Genomic DNA, 27,419 nt, shown 5'->3' with positions numbered 1-27,419 from the left:
GACACTGCTGAAGAGGGGTTGCTATAGCTGCAGTTAATGTCATCACGTTCATGTCATCTTGGTAATTTTGCTGATTTTTGTTCCAGTGGTTTTTATGGGGAGTTTGAAGTACCCAGATGAGAATGGGTTTGATGCGTTTCTGAAGAAACATGGGGGCAGTGACAATGCTTCGACTGACTGTGAGCGGACAGTCTTCCAGTTTGATGTGCAGAGGAAGTACTTCAAAGAAGCGCTTGATAGGTAACTTCATATAAATGGTGATTAGGTGCTAACAAATATTTGTATGTGCCTCAGGAGGTTGGGTATGTAGCTGTCCAGTTCTTCATTTTGGGGTGATTAAGGCTGTTGCTGAACTCCATAGGCACTCCTGCTACCACAGGGTTATTGAATATAAGGAAATATGATTTCCCTTTGGATATCTTGCTGGTTTTTGAGATAGTGCCTGTGTAGCTGCTGTGTGATTACTTAGGATCCACCTGTAAGTCTTAATGGACATAGCTTTTTGATTGTTTTACCACCCTTAAACTAGTAGCATTGATGACAGGAGAAATTTTAGGTGGTGTGACAACTGTTCAGAGGGGAAGTACTCCCAGAATCCCAGTGATTCATCCTTTGAAATATCTGTTCTGGTAGAATTAGTTGGGTTTTTAAATTTTTTTTTTGGTTCCAAGTCTAATTCATCAAAGTGGGTGGAAAGGCAGCCTTGAAAGTTATGGTACAATGTGTGCCTCAGAAGGATACGTTTAATCCAGTCCAGGTTATTCAGTCAAGTATGTATCTTTTGCCAGAAAGTATTTAACTTGCTCTTTGTGCTGTGGGATATGTTAGTACAACTGAGCTCCACCTGTTGGCATGGTTTCCTTCAGTGAGAGGAAATTACTTGTTCATAGGGGCATGTCAGCTGAGTATTCTTGATACTATAAAATATCTCAGGAGGAGCGCAGACTCCGCTGTGAACTTACTTTGATCAAAATACATTCCTGTGATGATGCCAAGAACAAGTGTTTGCACATTTTACAAAGTATTGCCTAAATTTTACTTTACTGGGCCAAATTCAGCTTTCATTTGCAGGTTAGTCCAGCTTTTAGATTTTTTTGGAAGTGGAAAAGAATCAAAAAATATAATTGCAATCTGTCACAACAGCTCATTTAGTGGAGGGGAACCACAGAAATTATGAGTTCTGTAGAACAGAATCTCATACAAAGGAGATAACCGGATGCTGCTGATGATTTCTGTTCATTCATACACTTGTGGATCTAAAGAAATGGGAAGACATCACATTTCAAGTCTTTAGCTTAATGGGTCCTGTAGCCATAGAACTCTGTCAACAATGTATTACTGTTAACCTTTTGCTTCAACAAGTTCAGTGCATCATTAAAAAAACCTTAACAAATAAAACAGAAATAATAGATTCTCTGGCAGCCTTCTGCAGAGTCCCCATTCATTGGAGATTTGTCCCTTTCCATTGCTCTGCTCTCTATGGGTACAGGAGAAGATATGTATCTGGATGACAACACTGACTTTCATAGTAGGTAATAAAATTGTAATGGATATAAAAACTTACGTTTCAGGACATAAATCAACAATTTGTTGCCTGGAGTTAGGAAGACACTTTCCCTATGATCATGTTGTTCCTAATGAACAACCAAGGATTTCCTCTGAGGCATCTGGTAGTGGTCCCTGTTAAAGCCAGGAACCAGACTAGATGGGTCACTTGTCTGATCTGGTATGATCATTCTTAGGATGTAAAGGCAGATACTCCTGCATCCATTAGTGTCATACCCAACCAATTTGTTCCTACTCTATGGAGCATGGGAGCCCTGCCCTTTGGTTTTTGATGCTATTACAAAACTGGCTTTTATCTTCCCTTATGACAGTACAGTCAAGAATAACATAATTTGTAGTAAGACAAGCAACGATATCAATGACAAACAGTGGATGTTGGTGTTAGTTGTTGAGTTTTTGCCCTAGCTTAATAGCCACTGAAGAAAAGTATATGAATTTTTCTGTTTTGTAGGTGGGCACAATTCTTCATTCACCCGCTAATGATCAGGGATGCAATAGACCGAGAAGTCGAGGCTGTAGACAGTGGTATGGTATCTTTTTCTGTGTGTTTAGCCCATCTTCTTAAAGAAATAAACAGTGAATAACATGCCTGTAGCTCCAGCATAGCCCCAGTGCTCTCTCCAGTCCTCCATGGAGTAAATACAATAAGTCGAGGTCATTGTGTTTGTCTCCTTATTCTAACACCTTAATAACTACAAATTTGCTTCACAGAAGGAAATTGAACCTGGCATAGAAGTGAGTGGAGTGTTCACTTAATTTTCTAGTATGTTATGAATACTTCCAGGCTGCCTATAAAACTTTGTTAGTTAACAAAAATGTTATTGGCAGATGTACTAACTGGTTTAAATATGTATTCCAAGTTGTCTTCATCTGTCCTCTGACAAGGAAAACTGAGCAATTTGATCTTTGAATTTATATAAGTGTCAGTATAAACAAGGACCCGTCTTAGAGTTAAGATGTGGTTTCTTCAACAGCTTAAGCCAACTTATGCCTTCACTTGCACTGCCTTCATCATGCAGATCCACTCCTTCCGTTGTACTGACACTGTAGTAATGAGCTGCCCAGTAAACTGTGTCAGCTTGATGAACTGGCTGCAGACTAACCCAGCCAAAATAATTATTTTACAGCTCTCCTGTGCATGTTTCTTATTACCAGCAAAAACAGGAACAGGAAAATGCAGTTTGAGAGGCTGAACTCTTGATTTTGGCAGAATCCCATATTTAGATTAGTGTAAACTGACTGTAAAACTGCATTTCTGGAAACGATCTTGCTCAGCCTTCAATTTCCTATTTCGTTATTAGGCTAGCAGTTGTTCTATGTGATATATGGGAGAAGCAGGTTTGTAATTGTTCTCTGGCCCTTTCTGCAGGGCCTGACTAGAATAGTGATGGCCTGTGTTCCCATTAAATTTATCGGATTGAGAACATTCAGATGGGACAGGTTGGGGCTTTACATGCTTCCCCTCCTTATCCCTTTCTGTACTTCTCAGCAATGAGCTACAGTTTTCCTCTTCTCTTGATTTATATTCATTACTGCTAGCAAGTCCTGTTTCTTATCCTGTTTCACTACATCATCATACATAAAAACAAAACTATTTCAGTCTAAATCTGTGCGGTATGTCTCTTTTTCACTTTGGTTGGGGTTTTTGCTTTGTTTTGTTTTGTGGGAACATGACCTCAAATTTTGATGCGTGCCACTGCAAATTCTTTAACAGAGTATCAACTAGCAAGACCCTCTGATGCAAACAGAAAGGAGATGCTGTTTGGCAGTCTTGCCAGGCCTGGACATCCTATGAAGAAATTTTTTTGGGGTAAGTTCTGAATTTATGTTATAAAGTGACAATAATACTTAAACTTTTAACCACTTAAAAGATGCACTAACATGAGCTATCTTATCACAGCAAACGCTAGCCTTGCTCAGAAGTATTAGAGCAATTATTCATTTTACAGTAAAATGTTTGGGAATAAAAGCGGCTGTCTGCTTCTGAAGATACTTTTCATTCTGGTACTGCTTTTTGCTGATGTTAAAGCTAGGTTTGCCCTAGGCGTATAATCATGTAACTTTCTGTTAATGTAAAGGTGGTGCTCTCTGAGTCATCTCTGGCTTGCTTAAGCTTGTTTTTTGCTATTAAAATTTCCTGGAAAAATAAAGTATTTCTGGATTTGTGTCTGAGGAGGCTTTTCAAAGTAAATAATTCACTGTTGAACTTGCAGAGGTAGACCTTCACAGCCATGTGAGTGGAGCAGAAGGGAAATTTGTCCTTCCTCTCCTGGACAATACAGAGTCCTAGCTCCCTCACCCTTGTGATGCTGGTGAGCATGTAAATTGCAGTGTGATGGATAATAGAGTTAGCCAGCTTTGAAATGTAGCTAATTTTTATAAAGTTCTGTAGTGACACATACTGAACATCATATTTTCCTCTCTTTTCCCCTCCCCTGTTCTGCAAGTTCCATTGGTGAGGGAATAGCTGGCAACACACAGTGAGCTGTGCAGTACACAGTATGGGTGATGTGATAATGCAAGAGGACTCTGTCCTCTTTTGTCATGGAAATATCAACTGTCCTTATAATAGGAACTAGAAATTGGAAGATACTAAATTTCAGTTAACATGCCTTTAACTCCAAATTTCTGTTGGGTATTTTTAATGTGTTTACCATGACTAGACTCAGTGCCAGGGGAGGAAAAGGAATTCTCGGTTTATCTGGTCTTGACGTAACCAATGTCTAGATAACTAACCACCTTTTAATGTTTACAGGTAATGCGGATACACTCAAACATGAGCCTAAAATGAATAATATTGATACCTACACCAGACTGAGGGACTTCTGGCAGCGCCATTACTCTGCTCACTATATGACTCTAGTTGTCCAATCTAAAGGTAACATCAGTTGTTCCTTAAAAACAGGCTCATTGCTGCTGTTGGTGTAGTGCTTTCAACACCAGTTTAGCTGTAGCCCAAGCCATTTTAGTGGGTTGTCCGGTCCTGCAGGAGGTATTTATATGTAGATTTTAGCCTGGTTTCCAAATGAAACTTGAGCAGTCATACTGTGTTATTGTCATCCTGCCACTTCTTGAGAAACTTGTTAACTGAAACTGTTGAATAGGTTCCAGATTAACATAGAATGTAAAATCTCAAAGATATATTTAAAAAAGAATCTTGTAGGAATGTAGAGTCAGACCACTTAAATGACTTAATGCTGCTGGTTTCTCTGCCATCAACAGTGAACCTTCACAGAAAATAATGGGGAGACTGAGACTGGGTCTCTCAGTTGTCTTGTTCTGTTTCGGGCTCTCTCAAAAGAGGTCTTAAAATAAAACACATTTCACATAATCACAGAATCGTATAGGTTGGAAAAGACCTTTAAGATCATCGAGTCCAACCGTAAACCTAACACTACCAAGACCACCACTATACCATGTCCCTAAGCACCTCATCCAAATGTCTTTTAAATACTTCCAGGGATGGTGACTCAACCACTTCCCTGGGCAGCCTCTTCCAATGCTTGATAACCCTTTCCGTGAAGTAAAATTTCCTAATCTCCAGTCTAAACCTACCATGGTGCAACTTGAGGCCATTTCCTCTCATCCTCGTTCCTCTTGTCCTATTTCTCTAGAACAAATAGAGATTCTAAGTTTATTCCCCATAGACTGAAAAATTCTCTGCAAATGGAATTGAGTTTGATTTCAGCAAAGAACTTCAGACCTATGGGTCATTTCTGCTGAGAATAAAAGAAAGAAATTTCTTAAGTTAAGCATGTAGTAGAGACCTGTGCTGAAAATAAATTGTGTGCATTCAAGTTAGGTTTGTGCTTAGGGATTTTGTTGAATGCTAAAACTGATTGCAATTCCCATCTGTAAAATGGAGATGGTAGTAACAGAGGTGGTAATTCTTTTCTTCTCCTATGCCTTTCTTTTCTAGTCTAGACTGTAAAATTCTTGGGTCATTGACTACCTCTTGAATAATCATTTATGTAGCGATGGATTGTAATGTTGTTTCTTTTGGTGATTGGGAAGAACAGCATGGGGACTGATAGCCAGCCAGGTCAACTTTGTATTTCTCTCTCTGTTAAAACAAAAGAATCTGTGAGCGTATCCCCCCTACATTGTTGTTGTTGTTGTTTAGCATATACCGCATCACTTTTGGAATACAGAATGCTTGCTTAAACAAGCAGTCTCCAATGGGTCATTTTAAAAAAATTAAAATTCTGGTTCTTGACACATTTCCTTTAGGAAAGAGGATGGGGAGAAGGAATTCTTAGCACTGTAGGACTGCGTGTAGGTGTGAAAACTGCTGTGTGTGTTCTGGAGATAGAGGGATGGAATGAGTCTAGCAAGTAATGGTGATTTTGTAGATCCCTAAGTTGGTAATTGCTTTTCACAGTCACACCAGATAGTACTGAACTTTAAATCCCAGTTGTTTCAGCCTGAGATTTCAGTAGTATATACAAAACCAGAGCTATAACCAAAGATATAGTTCAGTGAATATTAAGAATTGGCTCAAACCAACAGCTTTGAAGCTTATAATTTAGAACTTTGCAATTTTAAAATATACTGACTTGCAGCCTCTTTAAAATAACTGAACTGGTGAGATAAGATAAAGAATTTGTCTTAGATCTTCGGGAAATTACATTTCTGGCTTTCTTTTTTTTTCTCTCCTTATTAGAAACACTGGATACATTGGAAAAGTGGGTGACAGAAATCTTCTCTGAGATCCCAAATAAGTAAGATTCTTTTGATCCATAAAGGCATTATGAATTATAAAATTATCTGTTCTTAAAATGACCATTTTCAAAAAACATCCCTTACTGGAGAAGCTAAGGAAATTAACATTTGTTAGCTAACATCCTTATCCAGAAAAAAATGGGCAGCTTTGGAAATTAAAGACTGGCATTAATTGTTTCAGGAAGACTTTGTTTATGCTTAACAATTATTTAGCCTGGAAGTTGTGTGGTGCTAACTTGTAGCAATGTTTTATTAATATGTACTGATACCTTGATTTTATGATAAATCATTCAAACCTAGATTATCATTTTACATTTCTTATCTTTGCTTTATGTCAAAAATAATTAGTAGCAAGATAAATTAAGGCCATATCTTGAATTTAAGTGCCATCCTTAGGGTGGCAACTGGTTAGAACTTGATCTTTTTTTTCATAATTCATTCCAATGTACTGTCTAAAAAGGGGTTCTGCAGAAGTTTTACTAACTTGAAAAGCACTTTATTTCCCCTTTCATTTTCTGCTTTTGCAAGATGGTTATTTCTGTGGTGCATGGAAATGCGCTTGTGAAAGTCTAATGCCATACAGAGACACATTTGTCTCTCCTGACCCTGTCCTTCTCTTTCTTCCTTCCCCACAAGACAATCCATCAGGTTTCTGTGAATCCAGGGCCATCTCTGGAAGTTGTTTACTGTGCTTGGCTTTCCTTTCCTTTCCCCTGTTACGAAAGCAAGCTTTTTATTGTTACTGCTTTGGACAGAAGGAGAGGGAGGAGTTGATGGGGTATCTAAATCTTGGGTAATGACTCTCTTGTGTGGGCAGAGTGCAAGCGAATGCCACGTTGCCTTCCACTTTGGGCTGGGTGGATCCTGGGCTGCACCCTTTGTTAAGGGCTGTTTTCTGGTTGTCTGGTGTACTGCCTCTGTCACGTCAGAGCTATGGATGCTAACGTCTTGTGATTATCTCAGTGTAGCCTTGAATCTTTGCCAGTAACAACACACTTTAATTTTGCTTTTAAGTGGTTTACCCAAACCCAGCTTTGGCCATCTGACTCAGCCATTTGACACACCAGAATTTCACAAGCTTTACAGAGGTAAGTAAAATAGATTTGTTTAAATGTTTTGAATACGTAGCTTCATATTTCCTCTGTGTGATCTGGATACTTTGTAGAATAATTCTGTGTGGTTCTGAATGAATTTTAACCATTCTTTCTGCATTGTGTAAAATTTCTTATCTATGTCTAATCATGTATATTTATATTCAATAAATTTATTTGTGTTCAGTTGTTCCAATCAGGAAAGTTCATTCATTGAGTATCACTTGGGCACTTCCCCCACAAGAACAGTATTACAGGTATGGTGGTGCTGCATTTTACTTCTGTCATGTTTATGTTGTGAATAATTTATTGACTTTCACAACAAACCAAAGATTCTCATTGATTTGTGTTGCAGATAACTTTGGTTCAGTTAGGGGAACATTTTTTAAATGAATTAAACAGATGTAGTTATGGTTGTTTTTATAAATTGAGTGGCATTGGTACACAGCTGATTTAAGGTAATTCCTCACTGACTCAGATCAGTTATTATGTTCTGAACTCCCACGTTTTTACCTTATTATCCTAATGCTGCCTGAAAATGCAAAACTTGCCATGAAGAAGCAGACAGTGTATATTTTAGTCATTTGTCTAGTGATTTGAGTTCTTTCTGTGAAACATATTACCTCCTGGCATTTCATGTACTTCAAATTTTCTTTCAGGGTGAAGCCTCTTCATTATATTTCCTGGTTAGTGGGACATGAAGGCAAAGGCAGTGTTCTTTCTTTCCTTAGGAAAAAGTATGTATATTTTAAGCATAGTTATTAAATGCTTTGCTATCATTAAAATAAAGGCAAACTCTATTTTGCATATATATATTTTCTATATATATAAAAGCAGGCCAATTCTGCCTTTTTGTATCAGCATTTTGTAGTGATATTCTTTAAATTGATGATAGACCCAAGTAAGAAATAAGTGGGTTTTGGTCTGTGATCCATGGATCAGCAGTATCTGTGACTGATCTTTAAGAGATCTCGAAAAGGTAACTTAGCTTTTTCACTGTTTTTCTTAAATTCTGTATCCTGAGGTTCTTATGTTGGAAAAGCTTTGTGTAAGCTGTAAACAGATTGAAAGCCATTGAAGTAAAGCTATGATATGCTAATTGTAACTAAGCTCAATAAAGCCAAAATGAGTAATTAATAAGTACCTTTAACTGCTCCATAGATTTTGGGCTCTTGCATTATATGGAGGAAATGGTGAGACAGGATTTGAACAGAACTCCACTTACTCCATCTTCAGCATTTCTGTGACTTTGACTGATGAAGGTTACAAGCACTTCTATGAGGTATGGTTTACTGCAGCTTGATTTCCTTGTTGTTTTCCTAATGTTTGAAAAAATTAATTTGTTCCTTTCTGTACCAACAGGTAGCCCATGTTGTATTTCAGTATGTGAAGATGCTGCAGAAAAGAGGGCCAGATAAAAGGCAAGTGTTTGCCACTATATCAAATATTTGCGAGACTGTCCTCCGTTAGCCTTTTATTTGTAGCATTTGCACTTTTTGTGGAGTTACTAGAGCGTAAACAGTGAGTCAGTAGTAAAGCCTTGTCTGTGTGGGAAACGTATCAGTTTAAAAAAGTTTAAAAATTAATTTGCTCAATGTTTATGCTTGTTTCTTGGTGCTTTTAGTTAAATTTATTGTGATCCGATTTCTAATTTTAATAAGCTGAACTAGTGTAGGTGTAAGGTGCAGTTTTGCATTTATTTAAATAAATTTGTTGAGCCAAATCTGTGGAAGTCAGGACTGTGGTGTTCTAGTGTTAGCCTTTATGTTAACTTAGTATCAGATTTTAACTCTTTGTAGTTAAGTCTCTTCCTCTTTGGAAAATAGCAGAACTTTCTGCCAATTGAGAAACGCTCTTTTGGATGGAAGGGAAGTGTCTGTGTCTCGAACCTGAACTCACCCTTGATGTCTTTCCTAGAAGACTGCTTTTTTCAGATTCTCGATAAATGTTGTGGAATAATGGAGGAAATCCACTTTTATTCTCTCCTCCCTCCTTTACAGAATATGGGAAGAAATCCAGAAGATTGAAGCTAATGAATTTCACTACCAGGAACAGGTATTCATCCACTGTTTTGTGTTGATATACGTAAAGCATAAAAAGGATTTCTTTTTAATTTTGAAACAGATTTTCAAAGTTCTATTCAGCCAGATACAGATTATGCACTTAATGAGGCTGTATTTTGCTGAAAGAATTTGTGTTCTACACAGGGAAATATTGTGACTTTTTCCTTCTCAGAATTAAATGTTGCTTTTTTCATTCTCTACCTGGTGGGTAGGCTCTTTTTCAGTTCTAATCATTAGGCCCTTGTGTGTGGAGTTCTGTGCCCATTAATAGCACTCTTCAGATTGTTTGGGGCTTTTCAGTATTTTTGCCTAATTTAACTTCTTTTAAGCTATTTTGGCACTGCTGATTTCTGGGAATAGAAAAGCAGTGTTGTGTGAAAGGTGTGGCTTGCTGGTGACCTGGCCTCACAAAGGCTGGGGTGCTAATGACCCCCTTGTCTGCTGTTACAACATTACACAGTTAAGTGTGGTTTTGTGTCAAGTCTTCTTTGGCTTACTGAAATAGGAGTTAGCAAAAATCTTACTTCTTTTCATTAAAGATAAAGAAAAGGAAGGGAACACAACTGAGATAATTTGAGAAGCCTCACTTCATTGAGTTTCCTACTCTCGCTACATTTAGCCATGTTCTGTTTTTTATTAGGTAACTTGGTTTTTTTGAATGGCAGTAAAATTTCCTTTTGGGAAAACAGATCCATATACTACATATATGGCTTGAAAGCATCACTGAAGTTTGTTGGTTTCTTTAAGGTACACAGATGCAGGAAGGAGGAAAAAAAATAGGAAATACTGGAGTTTTTTTCTTTCCAGATGCTCCAAGTATTTTCAGACATTCTTAAGACCCACCAGTCTGCTGAGAGCATCAGGATGTTAGAAATGTCATTTTTAGCAAATCCTTGCATCTGTAGCTCTGCCTTCAAAATAGCATATGGAAGATATTGAGTGTCTTGAGTGGCCTTTGAATAGCGGAAGTGGTATTTGCAAGTGATACAGACAGCAAGGACTGCTGCCAAGAACCCCAAGTGACAGATAACAGAGTAGTGGATTTCTTTGGTAGGAACAAGTTTACACTTATTTACAAGTACATTTTTTTTAAATGCCATGTGGTGGTTTTTCTAGTGGAATACAACTTTTATGAATTTGTTAGCAAAATTCAACTATTACAAGATTACAACAGACAGCTTTTTTTTTTTACAACAACTTTTTTCCCTTAAAAACAGCTTTCCCCGGAACAATAGAGAAGAACTAAAAATCTGTGAAGGATGGCTATTTAGTGTATTGGACGTAACAGGAATGAATGTCTGTTGCCCTATACACAGTTTTATGATTCTGTCTTTAATCATTGGCAACAGAGGTTGTCCAGTTTGAATTCTGACTTTTTCATCAAAGTGAAGCTATTTAGTCCTGAAAGGTTCTTATTAGTCTTCTTGGTTCGTTTTAGTATTCCCAGCTAGAATTTTATGTTCTCCAAAACTGTTACTGTTCTAATAGACTATATACTTCCCAATATTAAGCCAGGTGCGGATAGAAAGCACCTGAGTTTACACTAGGGAAATATCTACTGTTAAGAGTCCTGCCTTTTTGGCCAGTTGATTTTGAGTGATCTTTAAGAGGTTACTGACAGTGCAGGGATTCAACTCAGAAAGCAAGGAACAGAGATATGTATGTGCTTTTGTGACAGGGTTGTGCATCTTAGGGACAGATGAATGACTTAGTCATGGCACCCCACTCTTCTGGTTGATGGAAAGAGCTGGTATGTGGCCATCCTAAAGAATAATGTTCACAGAGGCATGGTTTTGGAATAAGCGGTTATGTGCCCCAAGAGAGGTTTAATGTTTCCTCAGGTGTACAGTGCCTTAAGAAATTCTCGGTCATGTTTTCCACTACACGTATAAGACACAGATATGTTAAACTCACTTCTTTTCACGTGAACTTGGTCTGTATCTGGACCCAGAATCTTTACAGCATGATGCTGGCTGGTTCAAAAAAACCTAAAAGCACTCAGCAAGAAGCTCTCCACTAGGCAATCTTACACCGTTAAAAGGCAATCTGTACTTTCATATCCGAATAGGAGAATCTCTTCCTCCTCACGCTGTACATCATGGCAGAGAACTTGGGAAAGGAGCAGAATGAGAGATACTCACGCAGCAGCAGCAGTTCCTTGGCTTGCTCTTTCCAGGTTCCAGATTACTTTAAATCTTGAATTGCAGGACTCTGCTTGTGTTTCTTGGAGGCAAGGAGTGCATTCTACTGGGTCTTTAACCTAGTAGGTTTAATGACTGTAAACTGCATGCTCAGGGTTTCTTCTACACAGATGATGTGTCTGATATTTCAGGATTCTCAGGAGTCCTGAGCATTAGATATGGTTATGAAATAGATTTGTTTTAATAACTGAAACTAAATGCTGTAACGAGTGCAGCATGCAACTCATGTTCAACATACCTGACCAGTCAAGCTCTTCTCAGAACAGCAAATTGATATTTTAGTTTTCTGATTATGTGAAAAATAGCTTTATTTATTTGCTTACAGACAGATCCAGTTGACTATGTGGAAAGCCTTTGTGAGAACATGCAGTTGTTTCAGAAGGAGGATTTTCTGACAGGAGACCAGCTCTTGTTTGAATACAAGCCTGAGGTAACTACTCTTTGAACTCTGATTACATGTTTTGATGTAAGGAAAATATGGGCATACTGTATAATATAGGCATGTATATAGGCATTTATAATTAGGCATAATATAGGCAGAGGTTTTGTATTAATTGAAACACTCTCTTTATATTCAGAAAGCAAATCTCCTTTTTTGTAAGCTTGTTATGTCTTGTTCTTCCTATGTTCAGACTGAGAAATCTTTGCTGGGTCAGGCAGAGCCAGAGTTGTGTTTGAACTGAAGTATTGTCTTGAACTTGTAGATCATTGCTGATGCCCTTAACCAGCTCAGTCCTCAGCGAGCCAACCTCGTTTTGCTGTCTGCTGCCAATGAAGGCCAGTGTCATCTAAAAGAGAGGTGGTTTGGAACGCAATACAGTGTGGAAGGTAAAACAACGGCAGAAACTTAGAGAGTGTCTGATTCATGCAGTAGAGATATTAAAAGGGTGACAACACAAAATACAACCACAGAGAAGTAGGGAAATGAATCCTCAGTGCTAAACTGACCTCATAATTGGTCAAATACTCTGTCCTACTCAGGAATTATTGTTCTTTGGTATCAGTTGATTCCTGCTCCCTAGTTTACAATTGTTTGAGGAGGCCGGAATCCCAGCAAGCCCTCAGCTTGGCTGCCATTCAAGTCCTGAACAGGGAAAAGAACACAAACAATGAAGGACAGGGTGTGTTGGTAGCTGGATTACTAATGCAAGCAGGCTTGATTTACTTTTTAATAGGAGTGCTTCAGTCCTGCTCCAGGGGAGTTCGTAGGAAAGGATTTAGAAAGATTCATGATGAACCAGTATTGTACTGCAAATCTTCATGGAGATAACTAACACATGAGATGACTGGTCTAGGAAATAGGATATTACCTTCCTGTTGAACTAAATGCATTTCATCTTTTTTAATAGATATTGACAAGTACTGGAGTGATTTATGGGCCAGTGACTTTGAGTTAAATCAGGATTTACACCTTCCAGAAGAAAACAAATATATAGGTAAGGCACCTGAGCACGAGTGAAATCTTCCCCCAGTAATTTATTTGAGAATTTTCTGTGGTTTAGAAACAATCTTTAGCTTCCATCTGAACATCAACCTGGGTTTGCAGTTTAAAAAGTATGGGAGCTCTGTTCACCTGAATTTTATTTAATATTCTTTTATTTATAAGAACTGAGTTTTTCTAAGGTGTAGACTTATAGATCATATAGCCATAACAGAGAAGGCCTCACACAAGCAGCGAGAGTTAACACAGAGCTCCGGACACCCGAGAAGAGCAATTTTATTTCCTTAATCCTGCTGTTTTTGAAAGCATCTAAATACCATCTGGCTTTGTTGCCAAAACCAAATGAAAATAAACCCATAACTTGTATCCTGGATGGAATGCAACATCACCATTTCTGCACTGCTTCTGAGCCACTATTCTGATGTGAAACTGAAAAATAAATGTTCTTTGGGTCCAGGGAAGCATTATCCTGTATAATTTAGCAAACTGGGAGGGGAAAAATGTATTTTGTTGATAATTTTGAAGACTTTCATGCATGTAGCCTGCTGTGTTTGTGAAACCTACTAACTTCTGCGTTTGGTTTGGTTTCTCTTTTTGTTAGCCACTGACTTTGCTTTGAAAGTTGCTGACTGCCCTGAGACAGAATATCCAGTCAAAACACTAAGCACACAACAAGGCGCTCTCTGGTACAGGAAGGATGATAAATTCAAAATCCCAAAAGGTAAACGCCTTAGGGCTTTCCAAAGAATAGGACATCCCTGTTTTTACCAGCTGGAATTCATTTGAAGGCAAATAACCCATGATAGTGTTCACCACTTAACTCAGTGTGTATTGTCAGCTCTTCCATGGTCCTTTTGATATGTTTATTAGCTACAATAAAAGAGAAGCAGGTAAACTACCTTGAACAAAGAAACCCTGCTGATACCTCAGGTTAAAAAGTGGAATCACTGAAATACACTGACTTCTGAATGTGTCTGACTATGGACAGAATTTGGCAGACAGAATATGATACTGAGACAAGGGCTTGAAAATGAAGGAACACATCCATTAGAAGAGACTATAGTCTGTTCTACAGAAAGAGAAGAATATAGCCTGGATCTGAGACAAATGTGGAAAATACATTGCTGTTTTCAAGCAGAATGTTGCAATTTTTAGTGTCTGTTAGATGTTTTGTGGAGTTTTCTTTTTTTATTTATACTGGTCACACCATGTGAGTTAGTATTCTGCAAAGCACAGCTTTGTGTTTTCTAATATTTGGTATTTTTAAGGGAAGATTTTGGAGTGAAAAAGAGAAGATGTTTGATGATGACTTAATATAAGGAAAAATATTCTTATAGCTGAATGACCATTTTCATTAGATTCAAATTGTGACCAAAGAACAACCTGATAGAAATATATTTGACTTCAGAAAGCTGTCGCTTTTTCTACAATTGCTCATTTAAGTTTCTTTTTCCCTACCAGGTTATGTTCGATTCCATCTGATCTCTCCGTTGATACAGCAGTCTGCAGAGAAGTAAGGATTACATTATTTATGCTTATCTTGCAGAGTAACTAAATTACCATACCTAGTGAAAAACCATGAAGAGAGATTAGTTTTAAACTGGAATAGAATAAGGCTTCCTTTTCTCACAATCTTGCACTTTCCTCGTGGTTTTATCTGTAGTTCGGCGAGGGTGGTTCTGCAGCAGGTCATTACTGTAGCAAACAGATGCATAGGAGTTCCACGGTGTGTTATTCCCCAGTGCAAGTTTTGGAAAAAATATAACAGCAGCAGTGCACATATCAGAAGGAAGTGAGTTGGTCCTGAAAAGAGCAGTCCACAGTCATGCCCTGAACCAGCAACTTGGGAGCCTGTAGGAGCAGGTGAAGAGGCTATCGGCAGCATTTCGAAGCCAACTGTTCGTTAGACAGACCTCAAGGTTACAGCTCTGCACGTGCTGCACTTCTGCTAGTCTTAGGCTAGCATTGCCATTTGTAACAAATTTCATAGTGCTTTTATCACAAGCCTGCTGAGACCTGCACAAATTTGGGAAAGCCTTTATAAATCCGTTTTCATCTCTGTTAGTTTGAACTTTGAATTGGAATCCAGGCAATAACAAAAATCTGAAAGCATGGACTGCAATTTCCACATTGTGTAGCCTGATTTGCTATAGCTTATTACTATTTTTTTATCTTGATAAATAGTCATCCAGTTACTCAAGTCTTCAGCATAACTGAGTCCATCCATCCCCCATTCCTTTACACAAAGTGTAATAATCTCATTTTCTGTGATTATTCAATGTTTTGAGCACTGGCATGTTACAATGTGCATTCCTACCTTGAAATCTTAAATTATGTGAAGCTAGAGTCTTATTCATTGCAAAGAATAGTTGAATGTTAAAATAATTGTTAAGTAGTGTTGTGTGCTTTCTGGACAAAGGGAAACTTGCATTCTGTATTTCCAGATTTGTTGAAAATTTATTTTTGAATCTCATTTTACTCAAGTATTCATTTCTGTTGGAGAACTTCTTGTGTGTACCATCAAACTCATTGGGCTTGATTTTTATCTTTCTTCTATTCCTTCCTTTTTTTCTTTCTTTTTAACTCTCTGCCCTTTTTTCCATCCAGCATAGTTTTGTTTGATACATTTGTAAACATCCTTTCCCACAATCTTGGTGAACCAGCTTACGAAGCAGACGTTGCTCAGTTGGAATACAAGCTAGTAGCTGGAGAGCATGGCTTAGTCATTCGTGTGAAAGGATTCAATCATAAACTACCTGTGAGTACTGCTGATCTTCTAAATACATTTATGCATGCTGCTTTTCAGTGTATGTGCTTTTTGTCCTAGCAGCTGGAGCCTAGCTGGCTGGAGCTTTGAATGTTTAGATATGGGGTATTTTAAATTGGAAAGCTTGTGTCTTTGTTCAGATACAGGATAATGGAGCAAATGCTTTTTCATGTGCTTACGTATATAAAGTAGTAGTTTTATTCACTTAAGTAAGCTCAAATTACTGACCTTAGGCTGACTTAAGAGAAATCTTCCTTTAATTAATAACTGTATCTCCATTAAGACTTTAACAGCTTTTCCTTTAAAAAGAGCAATGAGTCTCCCATGTCCCTTTAGAGTGTTAGAGCCTCTCCATCTGTAAGCTAAGGCCATTTGCAAGCTGTCTGGAGAAGTATGTCTGAAAATAGCTTTTGTTTACAATTTGACTTTGGAGATACAGCTTCTGAACATACTCATTTCGGGTGCAGTTTTTCTTTGTTGGGTAGCTAAGAGCTTACCTTACGAGGACTGGGGGATCCCTGTTCCCATTCTCTAAATGCTGGACATGTAAGACATGGCAAGCACAAACAGAGAGGACGTCGTGATCGAAGAGGAGAGAACCGCCAAGCTGCCTTAGACTTTCATTGCAAGAGCTTGGCTGGAGCTTTAAGAAGACTGTCAATCATCTGTCAGGCTTATTAATGTGAGGTTTAACAGAAAAAGCCAGAGGTGCAAATAGCATGGTCTGAATATTCTTTTTTAATCATGAATTTTGCTCTCTTGTGATGTCATTGTGCTGGTCAGCTGTAAAAGGAAAAACTGGAATATCTAATACAGAAATGTTGGAGTTACAGGTTGGCTAGGTTTGTTTCAATAGAACGTGGAAACTCCTATTGATTTGGGATATTGAGCTTATTTCATTCACTTTCTAAAAATGCACTCCTTTTGAAACTGACTGTAATATGCTATAGAATTGTTTAGTGAAGAACATGTAACAGAATTGAGGAATGTCCTTTAGTAACCCTGCACATGTCTTATGTTGACCAAATAATGATGGGGGTTTCTTATTATTATATAGGATTAAATTTAAATTGGTTCTTAAAAAAAAAAAAACAAACCAAACCAAAACCCCAACAAAACCAAAAAGCCCTGACTTGAAACTGTTTTCTTTACAGCTTCTATTTCAGCTCATCATTGATTACTTGTCTGACTTCAGCTTTACTCCAGCAGTTTTTGAAATGATAACAGAGCAGCTGAAGAAAACATACTTCAACATCCTCATCAAACCTGAGACTCTGGCCAAGTGAGTTCTGGGGGAGGGCAAAAAAGTGGCTGCACAGTAAGTGTTGATGTTGAGCTGAAGAGCTCAGAAATTGCTGATCTGTGCTCATGGAGGCTTGTTCCAGGGTTAGCTTGTGGCTTAGAGAGCTCAAGCAGCTCTGCAACCAGTGTATCAAACATGTGGGTCAGCTTGGACATGCAGGTAGCCGCTGTTCTGAAGCGACCTGTAGCCAACAGCAGGTGTTGATGGTGCAGGACCAGCCCACAGCAATGCTCCTGGGGACCACCTTCCTGTCTCCAGTACGATCCTGAGTCAGAAATAGGATCTCTTACATTAAACAGCTCTTGACGGCCTGTGGTTTTGTTTTCCTTCTTGCATTGCAGGGATGTGCGTCTCCTGATTTTAGAACACGGCAGGTGGTCCATGATAGATAAATACCAGACACTGATGAACGGCCTTTCCATTGAGTCTCTCTCGTCCTTTGTTAAGGCTTTCAAATCACAGCTCTTTGTAGAGGGTCTTGTACAAGGAAACTTCACAAGCAGAGTAAGTATAGCTTTAGCAGCTGACACGCACTGAAACTTGTTCTTAAAACGTGCTTTAACACAGTTGCCACAACTCCAGCACTCACCTGCCAGCTGACTGCCTCTTCTGTACTGGCTATCTGGAGGCTCGCTGGTACAGGGCAGCTTCACCTCTGACAACTCAGGAGTGCTCATCTGGGTAAGCCTCCAGGGAGTCCATAGCTGCCAATTTGAACAGAGGGATTTTTTTCAGGAATTTGGATTTAAACTGCAGAGAGGGGAAAATGTGGTGAAAATACACTTGTTGCCCCTGCTTTTTATATTGTTTGCTGTATTGACATATTTGATATTGAGAAATCGTCATGGTGGTGCCACAGGAGGAGGCTTCCCTCAAAGTACATTTCTCCTGGAAATTTGATTGCCTGCATGGTTTGATCAAACCTCACTGAGGTCCAGGCATCTTCAGTCTTGTTAAACACCTGCAGTATTCATTGAAGTCTTCTACCCTGGGACTAGGTCACACATAGTCCTGTCAGGCTTTTTAAAATACGGTTGTAATGGGGCTTAGCTCTATGTTTCGAGCGTCATTGAGTGCCTGTGCGTGGCATGGGAGAGAAACCTTCTGCAATCGTGATTTGTGCCAAGAAGTTTGTCTTAGCTGGTGGTGTTTGTCCTCAAACTGTTTAAAGCCTCCTAAAGAAAACGTGCTAATGTCCTTTGGGAGGGCAGGTGCTTGTAACATCGGCTGTCCCCTCCCAAGCTGTGGAACAGAAGGAGGTCTGAGAATCTAATCATGATTTGCTAAGAACCTTAATTCAAAATGCTTTTATTGCTGCAGCCTCTGTGTGAGCTAAGCTCCTTTCACAGTGTGGCACATGCAACCCTGTAACTCCTACATCAGTTTTACCGTTTCTCTTACTTCGTCCCATTTCTTCCACTTAAGCCCAAGAATTTCCTTTCCAGAGCTCCACCTTCGTGCACAAGAGAGGGGCCTTATCTCCTGTGTGCACCCTTTGCTGTTGTGATGGCTGGCGCCATTTCTCTGGCTTCTGCGTTTTCCTTCTGGAGAAGTTACAGTGCAAGAAACTGCCTGGAGACTCTGTTAGCTTCGCAGCTTGGTGCAGCGGTGTCTGGAGGGGTTTGGGATAAGGCGAGGGGGCAGGGACGTAGATGGCACGACAGAGCTTGGCTGTTCTTTTCTCAGGGGGTCACTTTCTCAAGCGATGCACTGCGGTGTGTGGCTGTGAATTGGGGTAATAATTCTCTGCTAAATAAAACTTACGTTTGTGCTTTCTGTCCTAGGAAGCAAAGGATTTTCTGAATTATGTTGTTCAGTGAGTATCTCTTGACTCTTGTACCACTCATTCTGTGGAAACTATAATCAAGTTAAGATTCTTTTCTGGAGGAAGGGGCTAGGGTGGGAGCGATGCAGAAGTTCCCTTCTCCCCTCCTGGATACAGTGCTGCCAGTGTTTGCTTGTGGGAGGTGACCGTTCATCATGGCAGTTCAAGGAGGGCATTGTTCTGGTTTGGGGAAGGGGAAAATAATGTCAGCCTGAGTGTTAAATGCCTGGGTGTTGTACTGGTTTTGGTTAAGACGTGAGCAGGTTTGACACTTTGCTGTCTGTGCTCCCTTCAGAAAGCTCCAGTTCGCTCCTCTGGCCCATCCCTGCCCTGTTCAGTTCCGGGTGGTGGATTTGCCAAATACGCATCTGCTCTGTAAGGTGAAAACTCTCAACAAAGGTGATGCCAACTCTGAAGTGACAGTCTATTACCAGGTAACATGTTAGCTTGGTATGTACTGGTCTATTCCCTCTGGTAGCTGCTGATGTTACGGTTCTACTTATGTGACAGCTTTGAGAGCAGTCTCTGGACAGGGATGTTACAGAGGGTGCACTGAAACCTCACGTAAGCACATGCCCTTGCCCTAAGAGGCTAAACCAGGTGGGCTCTCGCAGTGTGTGGTGTTCCCTGAAACCGGCATCTTCCCCTCCTGGCCTGTGCTAGTGCTAGTAGCTGAGTTTGTGCCTTGGTGATTTCCTGGTGTCACCAGTGATCTCCTGGTCCTGGGCTGAGCCCTTCCCCTCTCTTCTGAAGGCCATATTGAGGCCCCCACAGAAAAGAAGAACTTTCCAGCTGTCCCTGCTGTGAATTGTAATTTAGTGCTGCAGTCCAGGCTGAGGTGTGTGCCACAACTGTCACCTTGGTCTGAACTATAGCATTTAACTCCACAAAATCACCCTAAATTCTTCATTTTCTTTCTAGTCAGGTGCCAGGAACCTAAGGGAATATACCCTCATGGAGCTGCTCGTGGTAAGTTAGTGTTTGTGTCTCCTAACTCACCAAAGTGTCTTCCCTGAAAACAGTGCTTGGAGCTAAGGCCAGGCCATGGGGCTAAATGGTACAACAGGGACAGCATGTATCTATTGCTCGCTCTGATTAAACTTCTGAGTGGTTGGGACAGGATCCCCAACCTGCTGCAGTGATGGACAGTACGGAAGACTGTTCTCGTAGCTACCGCCCCAGAAGACTTGAGACCTCTCCCAATTCAGTGCGTGTAGTTGGAAAGGCAGCACTTCAGTTGTTTCCACATGTTGTGGTCCTGTTTCTGTGTGGAGCCCGAGGGCTGGTTGCAGGGGAGTGCTTCTTCTGCTGTAACGCATTGGTGTTCTGTTTCAGATGCACATGGAAGAGCCTTGCTTTGACTTCCTGAGAACCAAGCAGACCCTTGGGTGAGTTCACTGTAGAGGATAGCTCCTACGCACCTGCTTTTGCTGTTCCCTAGTAGTTTTACTCCAGAAACCCTTCCGGCACAGTGGCTAATTCCTCAATTATTGTAATGGAAACAGTAACATAAACACATCAAAACCAAGAGCAGCCATTGATACAAGCTGCAACCAAGTTGCTTTTGAGCCCTGTAAGAATCTATTGCATCTATTACCAGTGTGTTAACTCAGAATTATTCAGCATCAAGTTGTTCCTTTTACTTCCTAAATCAGCTCCCCGTTTCCCAGGGCTGTTTTCACATCGGCTCTGTGGTGTGTCGCAGCCTCCCTCAGAGGCACCCTTCTACCTCAGGAAACTGGAACAAGCTTTTCACAGCTATGGGTCTGTCACTCTGATGAATTAGTTTGCAGGAACACAAACACAGATACTCTGCCAAGCTTAAAAGGATTTCCTAAAAATGAGAAAACACTGAAGTGCAGGAAATAAAGGAAAGACGACTATTGAGAACTTATATCTGAGATTTTTCTTTCTAAAGTACCAACACTATTTTAACTTGTAGCGTGTCCTGTAAATGAAAATTTAATTGTGCTTGTGGAATGACTTTGTTTCCCCCCCCTTTTTTTTTCTTTTTAAGCTACCATGTGTACCCTACCTGCAGGAATACTTCTGGGATTCTTGGCTTCTCGGTGACAGTAGCAACCCAGGCAACTAAATACAAGTAAGTGCTCTGTGGTTAATATTTGTCACCACTCCCAGGCTTGGGCTGTGGGAGTCGCCCCTGAGCTGCCAGCGCCCATTTCTGGTGACCTTACCGCACCGTGTCCACCATGTCCTCCCGGCAGAGGCTCAGGCAGCGGGGCTTGGCTGACACAGACCGGCTCTGCTCAAGGAGGCGTCTCGTGGGTCTGCCAGCCTGGGACTCGAGGAATCAGCTGGCTGTTCCTAGCTGTATTTTGCTGTGCAAAGCATCTCTGTAAATGGCAGCTGTTGCTGCTGTCGTCTGCGTAAGAAGGACTTCAGCACAGGAAATTTACAGCAACTGGTTTTAGGAAAGTCCAGCTTAACAAGGTGGCCAGTGGACCTCGCATGTATTCGGGCACTGAACATCTGAGCCTTGTGGGATATAGTGAGGTATCAAACTATGTGACCGTGTTTATGTGTCGTATTTTGTGTCAGTGGTGTATTTACACAACATCCAGCTGAAGAATTATTACTGAGAGAGTTTCACTTAATCTCCTCCTTGTTCTGTTAGATCAGGTCACAGCTGACTTAAGTTTGCCTTTGCTTGAGCTTTTCTGTGCCCCTGCTCTCATCTAAGAGTTCGCACCTGTTTCAGGCCATGGAGGGTTTTGGGTTTTTGTTTTTATTCTATGAGGGGGGTTATGCAAGAGCCCAAAGGGAATGTCAAAAGAGTAGTCCTGGCCTCAGTTGTGACACTGCTGACAGTTGTGACATAGTGACTGAAAGACAATGCCTAAATAAAGCAATAGCCTTAAGCTTCTTAAAACTGCAGCAGTCCTGACTTGAATAGGGAAAAGTAATCCCAAGACCAAGTAAAATATCCCACTGCCCTTTCGAAGATATTCTGCCAGGAGAGCGAAATCTGTTGCTAAGTAAAGCCTGTGTAGCTGTTCTTCTGGCTCCATTTCAGCAGACAGAACAATATTACGGTCTTGTTCAATGCTGGAGCTAACTACAGGTATTTGGCCTGCCAAAGTTGCAGGGGTATACGAAAAATATGCAACTCATGAAAAATAATACTGTGTCAGTGAAAGTTTAATTAGCACAGAGTACTGCCGCCTCTAATTTATACATTTGGATGACACTTCCATTACTGAGGTCTGTGTCATCTGCAAATGTTTTAATGTTTCAGAAACCTCACAAGCCATCACTTCTCTTTTCTTTCTTTTTGTCTTAATCCAGTAGAACATCACTATCTGTGTGCAGGGCTCAGGGCTGCAGTTGGGGTTCCTGATACAGCATGCTCTAGCGTGTGCTGCTGTTGGGTATACCACAGCTTAGGTCCCTGGTGGCATCACAGCGGCACCTCTTCTTGCTGCTTGGCTATCTGAAGTCCCTGTGTCTGAACGATACTTAACGTAGCTAAAGAGCAGAGCGCTGGTTTTATTCCCTGCTACTAGGCAGGATAGAAGAGATGGTGTTCACAGGTGTGTGAGCTTCTCAGGGGAGGAGGGAAGCAAGCCTATCCCAACCATTCCCTTGTCAGTTGGGGGCTGTTCTACTTTATCCTTCAGTATTGTTTTCTTCTTCCTGCCTGATTTAATTATTTAACTCTCTTTCAGTTCTGAATTGGTTGACAAGAAAATAGAGGAGTTTCTTTCTTGCTTTGAAGAGAAAATCAAGCATTTAACTGAAGATGCTTTTAGCACCCAGGTAAAACTTGATCTTGAAAAGCTCTTCCTTGAACTGCTAAATGACACCTGAACTGGAGGATTTGGTTACATCTATCTGGCGTATTTCTGAGGTTTTCTGGACAAAGGACTCACTTTTAAATCCTGCCTCTTACTCTGTTCTGCAGTCATTCTCTAAACATTTGCTCTCTGGCCCTTTACAGTTACGCTTGAAAGCAGTGAACTACCTTGTTAATGTAATTTGGGATTTCTTTCAACTTCAGTGAATGTAGTAAATTAAGGGATGGTAAATTAAGGGAATTTTAAACCCTTTGAAACAAATTTTTGTCTTTTTCAAATGTAGGTTACAGCTTTGATAAAACTTAAAGAATGTGAAGACTCCCATCTTGGTGAAGAAGTAGACAGGAACTGGAATGAAGTTGTGACGCAGCAGTATCTCTTTGACAGGCTTGCCCGGGAGGTTGGTGGTCCCTCATTGTTGTTAAGTGATGCCAAGTGGAACACTCAAACATTGCTTTTTGCAGCAGTTTTAAAAGCAAAGCATAAATAGGGGGATTTATGCTACTAGTAACACACTGATTCTAAAACTCCATGCTATTTTAAAAAGGTTCTTTTATCTAATGGGATATAGTTTGTAGAGAAGCCACTTTTATGTTTAAAATTACTTACATCACCCCTGTGCTACTTAAACCTCATTCCTGTGGGTTTCAGATTGAAGCTCTGAAGTCTGTTACAAAATCAGACCTGGTCACCTGGTTCCAAGCTCACAGAAGCAACAAGAAGAAAGTGCTCAGCGTACACGTGAGTGGTTGTCAGCTCCGTGGTGCCAAACTTTCATAACCTCGGAGAGCCCAGTGAGGGTGGGGTAGAAGAGCTCTGGAACCTAACTTTTAATGTGGTGGTTATCCACATTACCGTTCGTATTTTCTATGTTTCTAATTATTATTATTATTGTTGTTTGAATTGCATTGAAGTAGCTGAATTTAATTGTCAGGGCAATGAACATTTGAAAGAGAGCCAAATTTCTTTTTTTGGTACCTTTTTTCCAGGTGGTTGGATATGGAAAACATGAAGGGGACTCAGAGGTTACAGCTGTCTCAGAAGCACAGAATTCTTCATCTGGTGAAATACCTCATCTTATTTTCTTGCCCCCATCTTCTTTGATGACTAATGTAACTTCCATCAAGGACATCAAAGCTTACACATCAACTCTGAATGTTCTCCCTTACCATAAAATATTAAAATAAAAATGACATCTTGCCCTGCAGTGATGTGTAATACAGGTGCTTTCTGCAACATAAACATTACAAACCTATTTTTATTACAACAGGGCTGTAGTGGTAGCTGGGGGTGAAGATGTCCGTTCAGCCACTGAGGAAGCTTTCCTCAAGTAAGTTTCCAGCCACCCTTTCTCATTCATCTCCCAAGTTCATTAAGAATAGGCACAGCCCTGACTTTGAGCTGGAATGAAGGGAGAGTTTCCCCCACTGCCAGAAAGATGCCACCTTCTCCTCCCCAGCTGCCTGAAGGGATGGGCTGCGCCTTTTGGGGTCAGAGTGTCTCATGCATCGTTCCTGTAGTGCTGGAGCAGTTGCTTAATCGCAGTTACAGCTCCTCAAAGTATTTCGCAGTTCTCCTGGAGGAGTTACGGAGTGGGTGGGAGGGGAAAAAAAAAGCCTCAGGCTTCAATCTCACACTGCTTTTTTTAGTTATTCTGTATGTGCAACATAGACAAAATTGAGATGAAATCAAATAAAAGCTAGATTTAACTGTGGAAAGAAACATTAGTTTGATTGCTACATATAGCTACTGACTTAGCCATTATTTAACTTCAAGTTAAGCACAGAAATGCAAAGATTGCTAAAGTGCTGGCGAGCTAGTAGAGACACAAGGCTGCATGTAGATTCCAGAAAAAGTCTCCTGTGGGTGCCACAAATTCTGCTCCTTTTGCTAGTTCATTGCCTACTTTAAGAAGTTTTAGCTGCAAGGATTCCGGTGGGAAAAGATAATACTAATACGTTTCACATAAAACAATTGATCATCACTCAGCTGAAAAAAGAGTCTTGCTGCAAAGGTTTATTATGAAATAAATAAAAAGTCCATAAGAGAAGTTTGAAAAACCTATTTTATGAAGCTTTAAGATGCGTGGAGTAGAATTATCTATGGTTACATTTTAATCTCAAAATAACACAAAGTTATTTTGGGCAAGACACTGAAATGCCAAAAGATTTGATTATCATACAGGTGGAAGATAACATTTACGTAGCGTTTTTCTAACAAATTGTCCCATCAAAGGAATCCTCATATTTACACACCTTGCAAACGTTAGCTAGATTTAAATGCCGTCTTGCATTTTGTTTCTTGTTTTTTAAATATGTAGGACCCAGGAATAATTATGCAACTGATACCAATGCCATGGCCTTCACAGTGGTTATACAAAGTGTATATGCTTCACGGCCCAGATCCTCCGTGCTTTAGAAGCATCAGTAATAGGGCTCCAGCAGCGCCTTGGAAGCCTGAATACACTATCAGTATAGCGAAGTCCAATATAAGTTACTGCACAGCCAAGACGTTTCTTGTTTCATTTAATTGCTTATCTGCATCAGTAAGTCCAGTATCCCTGAGATAGGAACCACTGTAGCTGGAGGGGTCAGGTTCTCCAAACGGTACGTACGTGATAACTGATGACTAGCTTGGTATCAGATGTAAACTTTGCTAAGCCAAGGCTTCAATGTTTTCTGGTTTTATAACCCACTTAATGTTTACTGGCAGCAAGTCGTTTCAATAGCGGCTCATCATAAACCCAGCATTCTCCATCTTCATGGAATAACTAGAAAAAAAGGAATAATCAGATGTAAGCTGTTTATGACTCAATTGGAAAGGAACAAATGCTACAGGTTAGAGGGTGTTTACACCATTCAAATAAAGCTCACCCTTGTTTCCCATGAGGTCTCATTCTCCTTTCTGGCTCTGGCTTCAGCTCTTTGTCTTTCTTCAAGCGCATGCTTTGCAGCTGTGGCTGCATCTATGTCTCTAATTTTTAAGTTGTAGGTTACATCCTTCCATAAGCTTAAAAAAGAAATTTGAATGGAGACTGCTTTATAGAAGCAAAAAGTGCTACAAGGTTGTAGAAACACATTACTGGCTATTAGTCATCGGTATTTGTTTGAATTAAGGTAGGTCTCACTTTATCGAAAGGGCAGAAAAAACCTGATACATATTAAACCACAACTGCACTGTCTATTGCCAGGAATGAGGAGGCTGCAGTGAAGCTCTCTGGACCTCCCTGGAACGTTTGGTCCTGATGAGGATGTGACCGAGAACTACAGGTCTCCTCTTCCCCCTTAAAAACCCGACCTGCTCGTACCTTGGCTCTGTCCTGCAGCAAAGGCTAATGAAGAGCACAGTTTGCCCATGCAATGAACGGATTAAGTGTACCATTAGTCAGACTGTGTACTGCAAACTTGAGTCTAACTAAAAAGAGTCTTAATTTGCCCATTTAACTAAAGTTCTTACCAGCGAGACTCAAAGTCGTCTTGGTCCTCCAATTTCCTTACCTTCTTCTTAATTGTAGGCATTTTCTTGGTATCTATAAAGACAGCATTCTCCTGGAGAGTGAGATTTAAAAAAAAAAAGAAAAAAAAATCAGTTCTTTATCTAGACTTAAGATATATAGACCCTCCCACTCTCATACACTGGTTGTCAGGAAATACATGAAAACACATCATTCTTCAGATTCTTTCCTTCTATAAGAATCAGGTTACCTTAAGAATAAATTAACAAAGTAAATTCAGGACTTTTATCTCGGATTCAGCATTCTTGTGATCTTTTGGGCAGCTTCACATGAGTTCCCAACTATTACTGTTTGTTTTTAAAAAACCCCAACAACAACAAAACCCAAGAGAACTTTTTAAGCACAATATTCCATTTCTGACGAAGGGGGAGGGGGGGAGAAAAGCCACTTTACCCCTGTTGTGTATTTTGCATACATGACACCATTCCATTCTCCTTCAATTGAGCAGAAGGGTTTCTTGTCGTTAGGAGAACTAAATAGAAAGAAACAGTCATTTCTCAGTTGTATTACAGTAACTGAAAGACCCTAAAGGATCAAAGCTTTATCCTAGTTGCTGTACAGTCTGATTTATATCAGCCCTTAAAATGTCCACCACCAATACAGAAAAGATGAGGGTTCTGTTTACAAGTGAGAAGTTTTGCATGGATTAGTTCAACTGAATAAACCTTAAAAGGAAGTGCTGTTCCAGGATGAGACAGGTCTTGCCTTAGGGCTGTGTCTGCATTTGGAGTTTAGGAAACTAGTCACAGGCTTTCAAAACAGATTTAGAGCGATAAATTTAAGCTTAAAAGGTTTCACAAACTCAAAGCTTCTTCCCCAGCCTACTGGGGAACAAACACTAGTTCACAAATGACATCTATCAATGTGTGTCAAGAAGTGATTTAAAACCAAGTTATGGACCTCATTTTGTCAGCATCACTTACTGACATCACAGCAGATCTCCAAATGAGATGAAAATCTCCACTGAATTCGCTGCTCTGGGTATGTGCACAGGGTCTAACCAAAATCACAGGTATAAATAAATATGTAAAAGTCTGCAGCAGAGTTTTAATGACACGCTACAAACAGCAGCATTACAAGGCTTGCTTCAGTATTTTTATTTTTAGGAGAA

The 27,419-nt window shown here is 40.0% G+C and overlaps 2 protein-coding genes across 5 annotated transcripts in view; one reads left to right on the top strand and one right to left on the bottom strand.

The window, feature by feature from the left end:
• NRDC (nardilysin convertase) overlaps positions 1-24,001 on the top strand; it is a 30,163-nt gene extending 6,162 nt beyond the window's left edge. The window contains exons 4-31 of the mRNA XM_075508744.1: positions 87-240; positions 2,018-2,091; positions 3,281-3,376; positions 4,322-4,444; positions 6,230-6,287; positions 7,303-7,376; positions 7,567-7,636; positions 8,039-8,116; positions 8,541-8,661; positions 8,742-8,800; positions 9,380-9,434; positions 11,969-12,073; positions 12,348-12,471; positions 12,993-13,079; positions 13,686-13,805; positions 14,546-14,597; positions 15,692-15,842; positions 17,006-17,133; positions 17,496-17,658; positions 18,939-18,970; positions 19,275-19,413; positions 19,901-19,948; positions 20,315-20,367; positions 20,997-21,080; positions 22,666-22,756; positions 23,078-23,194; positions 23,446-23,535; positions 23,784-24,001. Of these exons, the coding sequence (XP_075364859.1) occupies positions 87-240; positions 2,018-2,091; positions 3,281-3,376; positions 4,322-4,444; positions 6,230-6,287; positions 7,303-7,376; positions 7,567-7,636; positions 8,039-8,116; positions 8,541-8,661; positions 8,742-8,800; positions 9,380-9,434; positions 11,969-12,073; positions 12,348-12,471; positions 12,993-13,079; positions 13,686-13,805; positions 14,546-14,597; positions 15,692-15,842; positions 17,006-17,133; positions 17,496-17,658; positions 18,939-18,970; positions 19,275-19,413; positions 19,901-19,948; positions 20,315-20,367; positions 20,997-21,080; positions 22,666-22,756; positions 23,078-23,194; positions 23,446-23,535; positions 23,784-23,981 (2,744 nt within the window). The 3' untranslated portion in view covers positions 23,982-24,001. The remainder of the gene's footprint in view (positions 1-86; positions 241-2,017; positions 2,092-3,280; positions 3,377-4,321; positions 4,445-6,229; positions 6,288-7,302; positions 7,377-7,566; positions 7,637-8,038; positions 8,117-8,540; positions 8,662-8,741; positions 8,801-9,379; positions 9,435-11,968; positions 12,074-12,347; positions 12,472-12,992; positions 13,080-13,685; positions 13,806-14,545; positions 14,598-15,691; positions 15,843-17,005; positions 17,134-17,495; positions 17,659-18,938; positions 18,971-19,274; positions 19,414-19,900; positions 19,949-20,314; positions 20,368-20,996; positions 21,081-22,665; positions 22,757-23,077; positions 23,195-23,445; positions 23,536-23,783) is intronic.
• Positions 24,002-24,423: 422 nt separating this feature from the next.
• The window catches only part of OSBPL9 (oxysterol binding protein like 9), a 65,695-nt gene continuing 62,699 nt past the window's right edge, over positions 24,424-27,419 (bottom strand). For all 4 annotated transcript variants that reach the window (XM_075508745.1, XM_075508746.1, XM_075508747.1 and 1 more), the window contains 4 exons: positions 26,702-26,780; positions 26,251-26,342; positions 25,668-25,803; positions 24,424-25,564 (listed from right to left, as the gene is read on the bottom strand). In XM_075508745.1, the coding sequence (XP_075364860.1) occupies positions 25,490-25,564; positions 25,668-25,803; positions 26,251-26,342; positions 26,702-26,780 (382 nt within the window). In that variant the 3' untranslated portion in view covers positions 24,424-25,489. The remainder of the gene's footprint in view (positions 25,565-25,667; positions 25,804-26,250; positions 26,343-26,701; positions 26,781-27,419) is intronic.

The sequence above is a fragment of the Mycteria americana genome, chromosome 7 (genome assembly GCF_035582795.1).
Source record: "Mycteria americana isolate JAX WOST 10 ecotype Jacksonville Zoo and Gardens chromosome 7, USCA_MyAme_1.0, whole genome shotgun sequence".
NCBI lineage: Eukaryota > Metazoa > Chordata > Aves > Ciconiiformes > Ciconiidae > Mycteria > Mycteria americana.
Note: the sequence above shows the minus strand (reverse complement) of the source record. Positions and strands in the feature narration are given on the sequence as shown.